This window comes from Cherax quadricarinatus, chromosome 1 (genome assembly GCF_038502225.1).
Source record: "Cherax quadricarinatus isolate ZL_2023a chromosome 1, ASM3850222v1, whole genome shotgun sequence".
Classification (NCBI taxonomy): Eukaryota; Metazoa; Arthropoda; class Malacostraca; order Decapoda; family Parastacidae; genus Cherax; species Cherax quadricarinatus.
The window spans coordinates 76,181,388-76,195,710 of record NC_091292.1 but is presented as its reverse complement, the minus strand read 5'-3'; the positions used below and the strand labels follow the sequence as shown (position 1 = coordinate 76,195,710).

The 14,323-nt window shown below is 39.1% G+C and overlaps 1 protein-coding gene across 7 annotated transcripts in view; it reads right to left on the bottom strand.

The window, feature by feature from the left end:
• nuf (rab11 family-interacting protein nuf) overlaps positions 1–14,323 on the bottom strand; it is an 820,792-nt gene that overhangs the window by 81,905 nt on the left and 724,564 nt on the right. For 6 of the 7 annotated variants that reach the window (XM_070082903.1, XM_070082913.1, XM_070082918.1 and 3 more), the window contains one exon: positions 11,808–11,955. In XM_070082903.1, the coding sequence (XP_069939004.1) occupies positions 11,808–11,955 (148 nt within the window). Of the gene's footprint in view, positions 1–11,299; positions 11,385–11,807; positions 11,956–14,323 lie in introns of all 7 variants that reach the window. The other variant, XM_070082936.1, reaches the window with a different exon arrangement.

Below are 14,323 nucleotides of genomic sequence, written 5' to 3'. Positions count from 1 at the left end.
TCCTGTTCTTTCGCAGCCTCCCAGGGTGGTCCTGTTCTCTCGCAGCCTCCCAGGGTGGTCCTGTTCTTTCGCAGCCTCCCAGGGTGGCCCTGTTCCCCCGCAGCCTCCCAGGGTGGTCCTGTTCCCCCGCAGCCTCCCAGGGTGGCCCTGTTCCCCCGCAGCCTCCCAGGGTGGCCCTGTTCCCCCGCAGCCTCCCAGGGTGGTCCTGTTCTCTCGCAGCCTCCCAGGGTGGCCCTGTTCCCCCGCAGCCTCCCAGGGTGGCTCTGTTCCCCCGCAGCCTCCCAGGGTGGCCCTGTCCCCTGGCAGCCTCCCAGGGTGGCTCTGTTCCCTGGAGCTCCTAGGTGGTTGTGTTTTCTGGTCCCGTACCGAAAAAACAGTTTCACCTTAATATACTGACTGGTGTTACCCTTCACCCAAACGGTAAATAAAATAAATTACTTAAACACCGAACAAAATTTTGCGTTAGGGCAAGTTATATTATAATAACCGCCAAACCCGTAGGGGCCACACAGCGCCTGTGGAACCGGAGATGATTAAGTTTAATCCAACAGGACGAAAATAACTATCATGCCCTGGAGTTTAAGACATGTTGACCTAATACCAGTTTATCGCTGAAGGTATATATAAATTTTGCTTATTTGAATGTCTTCATCTGTCGGGTGTCCTCTTCTTTAAGTCTAGAGTGGGTAAACACTTTCCTATACCACCTACGGCGATATCCTGCCACATCAAACCTGTTACATTATCTTCCATAATTAATTTCCTATGGTTATTTAAATATCATTTAATCTGCCTGCTGGTGGCGTTTTTCCATTTTCTTCTGGAAATACAATGAAATGCCATATTTAGTTTTCCATTTTTCCATGTTCTGTAGCTATTATTTTTTGTATCACTAAAATGTCTATTTTATCTTTTATGTTTAACTTACTTTCAACATATTTCAAATTTCGGTTAACCCCCATTGTTCCTCCACAAATACTTGTTCGAAATCTCTCGTTTTATCAGCGTGCTCATTCACAAATTATCAATCACATGAGGTTATATCTACTCCTCACAGGACTTCCTATATAGCAAGTACTCAAAATTGATTTACTCTATTTAAATTCATCCCTAGCATGATATATCAGGATTTTCAATACTAACTACTGCCATATTTTGAGGTTTCAGGTATATTGCGTGCGTGAAACGTTAAGACGACAATCTTCTTGCCATCGAATATACCTTGACCCCTCTACGGATAAACTGCACATACACACAGAATTACACCTTAAGGCAGGACCAAACTCTAGCCAATCCAGCAAACTACCAACACAAAAGTAAAACATGCTATGCTTGCAAAACCAGTTTTTGAGCTAAACCGTTACTGGAGCGAGAGTTTACTGCATTGATAAAGCTAAGATACCCGTAAAGTGTTAGCTTTATATCTTGGTAAAACTCGCAGGTAAAATCTGTTCAATAAGGGCTCCAGATTAGGTGGGTTTGATCTAGCTTACTACAAAACAAAAGTTAACTTTTAAAGTCTAGTACACAGGGTGCAATATTGTCGTCGTTACCTAGAGTAATAGGAGTCTTGTACAGCTACACAACCAACAGTATCAACGATGTACTTAAAATACACTAGGTGGTTTGCTAGATAATGCGGTGTTGTATAATTTTTTACTTAACACGAGTCTGTTTTATTACCCAGTAGGCCGGCGGCTCACAGCTAGTGTCACCACTATGGTTGAGAAAGCATCACCACTGTGTTATTGCGAAACACTCATCTTGACGCTGATTCCCCGTTAAAAGTTTTATTACTCAACAACAACGTAGGATCTTGTCACCAGCCAGATTTTCCATAGTTTCCAAGGGAACTGTTCAAAGTCAAGGAAACAATACAACAAGAGCTCAAAACATACAAGCATGTTGACATTCACCATAACTGTACATTTGTCTAGATCAGTCTTATATGATTTAGTATGAAAATGTCTGAAAAATGTAAATTACATTCGAAAGTTTATATAATGCATAAAGTAGGTTATCTTAACTGTTTACTGATGTTAATCTCTAAATATGCAACCAACACAAATAGTTCGTTAGTTTTAAGGCCTATCGTTTACACGAGATGTATTTTGTCTGTAAATCAGCAATCAAGAATACTTTTAATCCCAGTGCATATAATGTACAATGCGAAATCTGACAAATAAAAGCAAAAAATATAACTATACACAATGTGGAAAAAGGACAAGTGCATAATACACTTAAGACGTGTCCTAAGAGCATACATTTTCCTTTCATAGATATAATGTACACTGTTGCACTGTGTTCGTATACGATGAGGGAAATACATCTTTCGAAATGAACGAAGAACTAGCAAGAAAAAATTACTCCCACATTTCAACAACAAAACCTACCTATTCACAGCAGATTAAAATAACCTGCATAAATTAAAAATTCCACAATGGTGACCACACCACGATTTTTTTTTTCTGAAAGCTCAGGAAAGACTTGGCATCCCTGAGTTACAAGACTGGTCGTAAGGACTTCACTAGCGGGGCCACCTTTAGGGCCAAAACCCATGCAGGAAACTACAAATTACCCCCTCTTCCCTCCTCTTAAGTGGGTAGTAGTCGAAAATAGTTATGGGTGGATTTTTAGCGTGATAAGTTTAGAAGAGGAGAATGAATGAAAAACCCCTCCCCCCTTTCGTCAGCACCCCTTGCGGCCTCCAGCACAAGCAGTGAGGCGAGTTGCTATTAATATAGAACAGACATTGTGCGAGATATGAACGCAATTCTACACACTTCAGAAGTCTTGACTATAAATATCATTCATAGGGAAGCGCTAAAACCATAGGCGTCATGTAGAGCCTAAGGAATTAAGAGAATCAGTTTCGATCCACGGGGAGGGTAAGAACATGAAAATTAAGAAACACTACAGTAGGCCTACTGGCCTATGTTAGGCAGGTCCAACTCGTGTCCACACCCACTGATGTGCTCGTTCAACCTATATTTAAAGTTACCCAAAATCCTTATTTCAGTGATGCTACCTGGAGGTTTGTACCTGTCACCAACTATTACCAAACCAGTACCTCGTACCTCCCTATATCCTTTCTAAATCCAAATCTATTCAACTTTAATCCATTACTCGGAGTTTTGTGGTTACACATTTTTAACACGCTATTTATATCCTATATTTCTGCTTTCCATTTGTATACTTCAATCACATCTTCCCTAATTCTACGGCTTCCAAAGAGTGTAAGTTCAGGCTTTTCCTAGTAAAAGTTTCTAATACACAGAATCAACTTCGCCATCCTTCTCTGTATATTTTCCCGACCACTTACCTTCACCAGAACTGAGCAGCATAATCTAAACAAAGCCTAACCAAAGATATTATTTTTTTTTTTTTATAAAGCCAAAATTCTTTAGCTCCATTTCCAACAAGTACTTATGCACTATTGGCTTCGCTTTAAATTTCTCCTAACACGAACTCAAACTCTGTGTGTAATGTGTATTTAGGCAAGTTTGCTCTTAGCTTTTGTGCAAATTTCCCAACTCATACTACGTACGTTTATTCATCAGTAGTTGTGGCACTTACGGAGCACTCTGACCGCATGTGTATTCATGTGCATATTTATCAGTCCACAATATACAGTACATACGACTCTAAACCTCACAATATATTATCTTCACAATGTTAAGAGTGTGGAATTCTAATAATGGGAACTGTGTCCCACTATGTACGCCGCCAGTTTATGATATTTCGCTATCTACGGTTGACTATACATAAATATAGATTAGGTTAACCTAACCAAGAATAATCAACTATTTTGATGTTTCACTTCTACAGCTACAGAAAGATTTGAATATAACATGTACGAAAATGAATGCTCTATTTGGAGGATATCTTGCACCATAGTGTGCACGAAGAAGCATTCTTTAAAGCATGTTTTTAAAGAATACCATGCTCCAACGCCCTAACATTACTCGAGTACGAAGACTTGCTACATTCTTCACTCCTTAAATGAACTATGATAATGTATATAGCCAACGGGAACAAACTGTCTGTGGTACATAACTCTAGAGGTGCTTTCTTCTTTCTACATCTCTGCAGTGGTCGTTCACAGATCCCTACTTACACCACCCTGAATCATTTTCTTCACATAGCACTTCTCACCTTTCAATAAGTGTTACAGCGTGCTGGGAGTAATTCACTTCTGAAAGATGTGCCGTGGAAAGAAGTGGTAGATGGAAGTAGTAAGGTTATATCAGTAAATTACAATTTAGTTTCTTAATTTTGAGACTAGTCTAATATTCAAGTATACTAGATGAATGAAAACGAATATACAAGTGGAGGTTTCATGGCCTTTTTATGTTTAGTAATTTTATAAAGTTTTATTTTTAGTATAAAACACACAATGATTTACATACGATAGTTTCGGAGCACAAAATTACCCACATCTGATCACGATACAATGGAACAAGAACTGTTTTACTATGCAGCTCAAGTCACAACGCAGGTGATCCTACACGTTTAGAAACACTACCACTGCACTCTCCTCAGTTATCTTTTATATTTTCAATATACTAATACATTTCTTGTAGCAGTAATAATCCACAAACGCCTCACTTGCTTACAGAAGGTACTTTACATTCTCAATTTTCCGCAAGAGACTAGCCAAGAATAAAAAGACAAGACTTATCGGCAGCTGATAAAGCAGTTAAGATTACGAAGGAACGCTCTTATCACACGATATGACCATGGTTACGACACCTAAACCTTTTTTTTTTCTAAACCATGAACCACAGGACGTAAGCAAGCTATGAAGCTCTTCGAAAATTACGATAACCAAAATAATCCTGAGCTTCACTAATTAAACATTTGTCCTAATGAAACTAAAAGTAAACTTTTAGAACTAACTTACCAAGTTACATTTTGATTCACATTTGGTTTGATGTCTGAATCGGTATAGGATGTCTTGATAATTTCATAATGTGAAAATAAACTATATATATATATATATATATATATATATATATATATATATATATATATATATATATATATAAACACACACAGAGCCAACCAGTATCATGTCGCATCACATGGCCTCTTCGTATCATGTGATAAGCGCAGTTATACTGATACTGTCTTTATAATAGTTTTGTATCAATATAGTGTGCTCGTGAGAACATCAGTACAATTAAGTTGCTCAGTCTTGTTCCCATTTCTCCTGACAAACAAAATACCATCACTTGTTAAGTGATGTTAAGTCACAAATGTATACTTAAATTCCTTGAGATCATTGCATACATCTTTTGCTGCCTGGAACATTTACTTAGAACCAATATTTTTATTACGTTCAGGTATTTGGTTAGATTACCGTTTCATTAGCATGATTACCTGGAGTTTACCTGGAGAGAGTTCCGGGGGTCAACGCCCCCGCGGTCCGGTCTGTGACCAGGCCTCCTGATGGATCAGGGTCTGATCAACCAGGCTGTTATTGCTGGCTGCACGCAATTCAACGTACGAACCACAGCCCAGCTGGTCAGGTACCGACTTTAGGTGCTTGTCCAGTGCCTGCTTGAAGACTGCCAGGGGTCTGTTGGTAATCTCCCTTGTGTATGCTAGGAGGCAGTTGAACAGTCTTGGGGCCCCTGACACTTATTGTGTCGTCTCTTAACGTTCTAGTGACACCCCTGCTTTTCATTGGGGGAATGTTGCATCGTCTTCCGAGTCTTTTACTTTCGTAAGGAGTGATTTTCGTGTGCAAGTTCGGTACTAGTCCCTCTAGGATTTTCCAAGTGTGTATAATCATGTATCTCTCCCGCCTGCGTTCCAGGGAGTACAGGTTCAGGTACTTCAAGTGTTCCCAGTAACTGAGGTGTTTTATCTCCGTTATGCGTGCCGTGAAGGTTCTCTGTACATTTTCTAGTTCAGCAATTTCACCTGCCTTGAAAGGTGTTGTTAGTATGCAGCAATATTCCAGCCTAGATAGAACAAGCGACCTGAAGAGTGTCATCATGGGCTTGGCATCCCTAGTTTTGAAGGTTCTCATTATCCATCCTGTCATTTTTCTAGCAGATGAGATTGATACGATGTATATGGTCCTTGAAGGTGAGATCCTCCGATATGATCACTCCCAGATCTTTGACGTTAGTTTATCGCTATATTGTGTGATTGGAATTTGTTTTATACTCTGATGATGTTTTAATTTCCTCACATTTACCATATCGGAGTATTATTAGAATCAATAAGGGATGCAATTCGAAGTCACGTAGATTAATGAACACAATTTGATCTTGAAGTCGCAAGCATTGATTCATATTCTTTCTTGCCTAATAAATTAACTAGCTTCAAAGGTTTTTTGATAAAAATGTAAGTTATTTTTGCTGGACTTCGCTAAGCCTGATGAGAAATGTTTCACACTGGACTGATTAAAGTGACAGCAAAATAATACTGGAGAATAAATTCCCAGGGATCGAGGCATGGTTGACCAACAGACATACATATATTCAGGGAAAAACACAAAACCCGTAGGGATCATATGAGCACCTGGGGAATAGGAGGCAAGTAGATTCGATCCAAGAAGAGGACAAGTTCAATTCCTTGCATCAAGAGCCCTTCACTACCATCAAGGGACCTCCCTGAGGATGACTAACGGACAACACGGTTTGTATGAATGACAAAAAAAAGTGTCGACCAGGTCTTTAACCGAGTAATGGTTGACTTTGAATCTTTACCCTATGTGGTGGGGAATAATATTCTGCGTGACCTTTACCCACTAATGGTAATTAAATTGTGTAAAGAGTACCAGTGGCGCTGCATATGCAGATTCAAAGCTATATAGCATGGCCACGGTATGTTTAAACACACTCAATGGGTAGCCCCAGCTGTTTCTTAGTACACTGAAAATTGAAGAATTGAGACACTTACGCAACATATGGGTATCAATAAACATTCCCATATGTTGCATAAGTGTCTCAATTTTCAACTTGTCGGTTTTCAAAACCATTCATCGCACTGAAAATTCCAGACACTACAATGATGAAAATATTTCATTTGGTAACTAAACTCTATAATAGGTATTATTCTAGCCAACCTCTGGAGTAGCTACCGTTCTGCTTAGATTAACAGCTCTAGGGGTTCAAAATTGCTAAGTATTCAACACAGTTGACATACTCAGCAATTTTTTTCGCCAAACACTTGTTTTAAACAACACGGATACTACCTTTTTTATAAAGTAATATCAATTAGTCCAATACTGTTGTCTTATATCACAAAATACTTAATCATGGGTAAAAATACAATACCATTTAAACATTGCACTGGCAGCTCGTTCGATTTTTAAGACAAATGCACCAGAAGCCAATAGCAATTCTATAGTAATTACAAATAAACCGGCAATAACATCTTCATCCGCCCCTAAGAACACTGACATCACCAACACTAGAGAATACTGATTACCACATTGTAACCACAACATCAGCACATTAAAGCAACCACTTCCATATGGTACCAACACCACCACTATGTGCGTCACCTTCAGAGGAACAACTAGCTACACCAAACAGTCAAGTATCCCTCCTACATACACACCTAGACACTCCACCCATCCCCTCCAGGCAATATTTCTCCTACACTCCGACACCCTAGCTCGTTTCCTTTCTTTGTTCTCCACAATAGGCTCAGAATTAGTTGCTTGACATTCTTTATCTGTTAATCTTAAATACTTCGTTTCATTTTTTTTACATTACCAAGACAATCTAGCATGCCTTATAAATTTATTCCAGAACAAGAACACAGTAATTGTTTTGAATCAAACATTACTATGAGTATCTTTCAATTAAGGTGGTGGTAGCTTCGAATGTTATCTCCATTTACGAGATTTTTTTTCCAAAGTTTAAAGTTCTTAAGAGTTAATTCCCGAACAAGTTTGAATGACCTGCGTTAAGGAAAACGGAATAACTGAATAACATGCTAAGCTCTGGACACGAGGCTAACTTTGTTGAAGTAGGAGCAAACTTCTCGAGCCTAGTAGTGCTCGCTAGCTAGGTTTTAAACTCTCTACCTTAATTTCGTCTGCACCTTCATATAATAGATTTAATCCGTTATTTGGATTATTCGAGTACCACTTAGGCCATAAATAAATTTGCTGAAGCTAACTTAGACTTCTTGCATATCTCATCTGCAACGCAGGTTTTAACATGATCCACTTGATTCCTACACTACGAGGTCACTTACTAATAGTACTCAAATTCGATAATAATCTATTTGCAGTTTATTTTTATTTTTTTAGCTACAGGAGCAGTTATATAAGCTCATGGTGTCCCGTTTTCACTAATTTGTTCATATTTTTTTTCAAATTTCGTGAAATATAAGCAAGTACACTACCATTGGTGGCGCTATACTCATCATATTTATTATACTATCATATTTAGTGGAAGTACTAAACTTGTAGGGGTCAGAGCGCTTGAGGAATAAGAGGCAATCAGATTCGATCCAACAAATGAGAGCAGAGGACAAGTCCACTACCTTGAATCAAGAGCCCCTCGCCAGCATCATAGTACTTACTTCCCTTGAGGAGGTTGGTGGCCAAACAGTCCCAATAGCTAAGAGGAAACTTGGGATACATATTGTGGAAAATACTGTATATATTTTCCAGAAATACAGTAGTTATATGTAAATAGATGGCCATACTGTATTTAACAAAATTTGTTACCGAAAACGGGAAGCTGCGCCTGCGCAGAAGGAGTCGCCATTATTGTTTGAATTGAACAGACGTTGTGAATAATGGGAAGAATTTTTCGTGCTCTAGAGGTTAAAATTGGGCTGACACCTCTCAAACAGGAGGCGAAATTGTTGGATGTGCATTCCTGCATAACTTGACATATCAGGCGACAGGACAGGACAACTCCAGGAACCTCAGATAAGCTGTCTAATTTATGTTTAAATTCTGGCCAGTAAATTTTTCATAAATGTAGGCAAAAAGGGGGGGGGGTCCTGTACATGACACATAAATCTCCAGTCAAATTGGCGAGTGTTATGATTAAGATGTATTCTCCTTCTATATAAATAAATGTGTATATATATAATTCTTTATTAATTTAATATACAGTCCACACATTTATATATTTACCAGCATTCCTGGTGATGTATTTTTCATTTGTAATTAATAGGTCCAGAGCAACTTGTGGATATGACAGTGGTAGGTATCGAAGGGGGACATTTTTTTGTCACCTAGGTGTTCCAAATTCCTACTTGTCTAACTGATAAAATAATAATTATCTTTGTTCATTTACTGTTATGTATATAATGATACATTCAGATAAATGTAATTTTCCACATATATGAAAAAATTATATATCAGTTATCAAAATTCTAAAAAGGCAACAATTTACTTGCATCATAACCTATTAGCAAGTTCAGCCCAACAGATTGCCACGCAGATCACAACTTAGAAACGTATCGTCATTATCAGATTATTGCTGTTCGTGGAGAAGCCTGTCCAACGTCGCAAATAAAGGTGAAAATTGTACATGACAGAATTACCGAGTAAGAGTTCGAGGCACGTATGCGTACCAATCCTAAATGTATTAATATTAAATTTGAAACTTTCAAATAAATGTATTAATATTAAATTTGGAACTCTCAAATAATGGAACTTTCAAATAATGTCCACGGAATAAAAGTCTACGAGGATGCAACTGATACTACACTGCGTGATTATTTATTATGATTATCATCATCATCAACTTAAGCGTTAAACCAGTAAGGGTCACACAGTAGCTGTGTCATCAACTTCAGTTATTTACAACAATTGTTCACTTACGCTTTTGACAACTGCATCATGTTACACAATAATTTAACGGGTTTTCGAATATAAAATATGCTTCTGTATAAACATTTGTCCCCAGTAGTACTGGGTCCACACAGCTTCCTTGACTCTCGGTACTGATAAGCTATATATTTACTGGTGGGCAAACTGAATGCTGGGATTCCGCATTCACTCAGCATTTAAAACATTAAAAATCTTGTTTTAAAATAACTTCATATAAAATTATACATACAATTTCCTAAAATCTGTGCTATTTGCCTTAAAATTTATCTGAAGTTTCCATAGCCACTATGACCATTAGTCAATCTCATTCTACAAGGCCTATACTTTGGGACTAACAAATTCTCAACTGTCAATGTAATATACAAGTCTTAAGCAGATTCGTATAACAGACACGGGAATCTTCTCGAAGCTGCTACTCCACGACACACCGAGAACGAAACGCAATTTAGGAATATCATTATACTGCCATATGATACAAAAGTAACTGCAGCTACGGAGCCAGAACCCAACACTACTACACCAGCCTCACCCGTGCCGCTTTGTTATTTGTATCTTCTTAATACTTCCTGAGAAAGCTTAGGCTGACAATGCTTGGACTCTTGCGAGACAAAATGTAAATTCACTAATTGTAATACTTGTTTCTTGCAACCTCTCTACTATAAACCTTAATGATTATAAAAAACTTTGGTTACCTCTCGTTTATATTAACGTAACAATGAAAAATTAAAATTTACCACTCCAAAACCTGTCAAGATTTAAGTAGTGTGCAAGCATTAGTATTAGTCTGCCTAAAATGCTCAGGCAGCCTCGTGGCTTTCATTGTACTTAACAATATTTTATATGTAAATCTCGCACTGTATACTATGCAAAGAAATACAATTTGTATTTGTATTTGTTTGGTCGATGCACTATCCGAGAAAGGCGATCCATTGTCCCGGAAGCCCAGTTCCTACCTCAATGGGCGAAAAAAAAAAAAAAAGAATAGCATAGTGTGGCATTTAGTTTTTAATGCAGTAAAACGTTGTGTTGAAGATCTGAAGCCAATAAGAGGAAGGATTCACAACATAAAACCCAATTTGCCTACACAGCCAAAACTAATTCAAACCTTCTAAGAATCACCGGCGTTGAAAGTTTAAAGACCTATCAAGAGAGGTCTTCGGTAAGTACCTCTAGTTATAGACTAGTTATTTAGTTATAGACTAACATCAACAAATTATTTTTTAAGATGTACAACTATTTAACCACATTCCAAGAATAGCATGATAAAATTAACTGGATGAAATGTAAAGATTCAAGTGCTGATCTTTTTTTTTTTCTGGCGCATTTAAGAGCCGCTTTACCTTATTATACCTCTGTCTTGTAGTTGTCCTAAATATTTGCTGCTGTGAAGTGCTGATAACGTGAGGTTCTAACTGACAGTACTTGGGAGAGACTTACAGAACCAGGCATGTTCGTAACCCTCGCCTACTCTAGCCTTACCTTTGTGTGAAGATACTCTGCGTCCTGCAAGTGGTCCGGGTGGAGGAATAAGAGGTCTTCCTCAGACACACTAGGTTTATTCCTCCTGAAGAAGTCACACAAGGAGGAACCATCTTAGTCAAAACTAAAGCAAAATACAGTACTACAACTATGCTACAAAGGCTACGGAGTACTACGAGATTTTTTAAACAGGCTTTCTAATGTACATAGAGAAGAAAACAGGAGTAAAGCATGCTAAACCCTGCAACTGAAAGAAAAACAATGAAACAAATATTAGATAAAGGAAACAAGCAGTGCATCTGAAAAAAATAGTAGTGTACTGTATTACGTTTCTACGAAAGAAGCATACACTACTGCCACAACTCCCAAGCTGTTAAGGATTATTAAGGTTACCAATCAGCTTGAAAAAGACCAGTGCAACATGCAGAGTGCCGCACTACCCGACCAAGCCGCTAGCACACCACCACCAACTTAACAAGGTGGGCGTATTCCACGTGACCTCGCTGACCTTGTGGTTGAGGTCGAGTACGTCGTCCTCTAGTGATGCGTCAGAGTACATATCTTCCTGGTCAGCTGCGGAGGAGCGGCCAGAGGAAAAGGAAGAGGTGCGGTAGAGCTGGGACGCCACGGCCGTCCCTCCAACCCGCTTAGGGGCGCTGTAAGGGAAAGGTAGAGATGAACAGTGAATACTGAGGCACAATACACGGCACTGCGCTCGTATATAAAAGCGGTGACCAGCGCACATTGTTTTATTCATACATACATACGAACCACAAACACATACGATTGTTATACTACACAAAATGCAAATGTATGGGAAACTACGCATTTATATACTTTTACAGAATTTCATGTTCTCACACACAGTAAATGCACAATCACTCGCTTCATACACGTACAGTGTGCACCAGTAATTGATTTTATATACAAAGATACACACATTCAAATTAAAATATACTCATTTATGACAATTTTACAAATAGATTTTTATTACAGTTACAGTATGAAATATTCGCCCGACAGATGTAACAGTTATTTGATTAAGTGCCAGGATACAATATATTAATTATATTGCAATCGTGCTATTACGATTTCGTGAATCGAGTTGTGAGGAATACATGTTCTTGTGGGCAGCCTGGATACACAATATTTAGATACACATGTTAAAGACAACTCCCAGAATAGCATACAAGATCTTCACTGCTGTAACGTTGCTCCATGCTACACTCTCCTAGTGTTCCGTGTCCACTGTCGTAGTGAAGTATTACATCCACGAGGGAAGCGCTAAACCCGTAGGGTGTCGTACAGTTCTTGGGGAATGGAAGATAATCAGGTTCGATCTAAGGGAGGAGGAGTCAGGTCCAAGTCCTTGGATGAAGAGGCCCTCGCCGGTGCCAAGAAATCTTTGTGCGGATTGCCGAGTAGAAATCTGGGATATTTACTGCATTATCCTTATGATCTTATTTCCACGTAATGATGATGATTATAAAGTTATGCCAAGTTCTTCGGTGACCTAAAGATCATTTACAAGGGTCTTCTTGTTTGCCAGAACTAGGTCAAGCAGGCTATTACTTCTAGTTCTGTCACAAACTATATTACAAAGCAGTCTGTCGAGAAAAGTAAATCATAATTTACCCTTGGAAGGACCAATTCCAAACCTGCACACCGAAATAACTTCATTTGAGAGCAAGAGACGTGGCAGACGGTGCAAACTACCTCCAATGAAAAGCAGGGGCGGGACGAGAATACAGAAAATGAGTGTCTGTGGTCCCCGACTCTTCAACTCACTCCCTTCGTGTGTAAGGGGAATTACCAACAGACCTCTCCTTGTCTTCAAAAGGACACTTGAAAAGTTCCTCAAATCAGTTCCTGACCAGCGTGCGTCCAGAAGCTGATCGATCAGAACACTCAGTTCTAACCATCCTGGTAGAAATTAAAATTTCCCAAGATTATATTTTCGTGTCTACTTTGGCCGCTTTCTGAATTCTCGTGTTAATGTCTCCGTACAAATATACATGAGTAATATAGATGAAGATGTCTGCAACACTGATATTTTACCGAGAAAACGTTTCGCCAGCTAACTGGTTTATCAGGCCATGACTCATGGAACTGCATGCATTAAGAACTGCAAGAAAGAAACCACTTTCGCCTGCCCTAAGTATACTATGGAGAAGGAGCTTAGACATGGGGTGAAATTCCCGTCATTAAAAACCACGGATATAGCCCCACTCCATAAACGTGGCAGCAAAGCATTAGCTAAAAACTATAGATCAATAGCTCTAACGACCCACATCATAAAAATCTTTGAAAGAGTGATAAGAAGCAAGATTGCAAATCACTTGGATTCCCAAAAACTGCACAATCCAGGGCAACATGGGTTCAGAGTAGGTCGCTCCTGCCTCTCGCAACTACTGGATTACTATGAAATGGTCTTGGATGCACTAGAAGAAAAACAGAATGCAGATGTAATATACACAGACTTTGCAAAAGCCTTTGACAAGTGCGATCATGGCATAATAGCGAACAAAGTACATGCTAAAGGAATAACTGGCAAAGTGGGGAGATGGATCTTCAACTTTCTAACCAACTGAACACAACTTGACTCAAGAAATCGTAATGACACGATTGCAAACAAACCATACCCCCGGCCGGGATTGAACCCGCGGTCATAGAGTCTCAAAACTCCAGCCCGTCGCGTTAGCCACTAGACCAGCTAGCCACAATAAGATTCATCCAACTAGGTATATTTCTACACCAAAAAACTTGCATTTGTGGTCACAGTGGTGCCTGTGCTAACCTTCCTATGGTGTAGAAATATACCTAGTTGGATGAATCTTATTGTGGCTAGCTGGTCTAGTGGCTAACGCGACGGGCTGGAGTTTTGAGACTATGACCGCGGGTTCAATCCCGGCCGGGGGTATGGTTTTTTTTCAACTGAACACAAATAGTAGTAGTAAACAGAGTTAAATCTGAAGGTGCCACAGTGAAAAGTTCTGTTCCACAAGGCACAGTACTCGCCCCCAC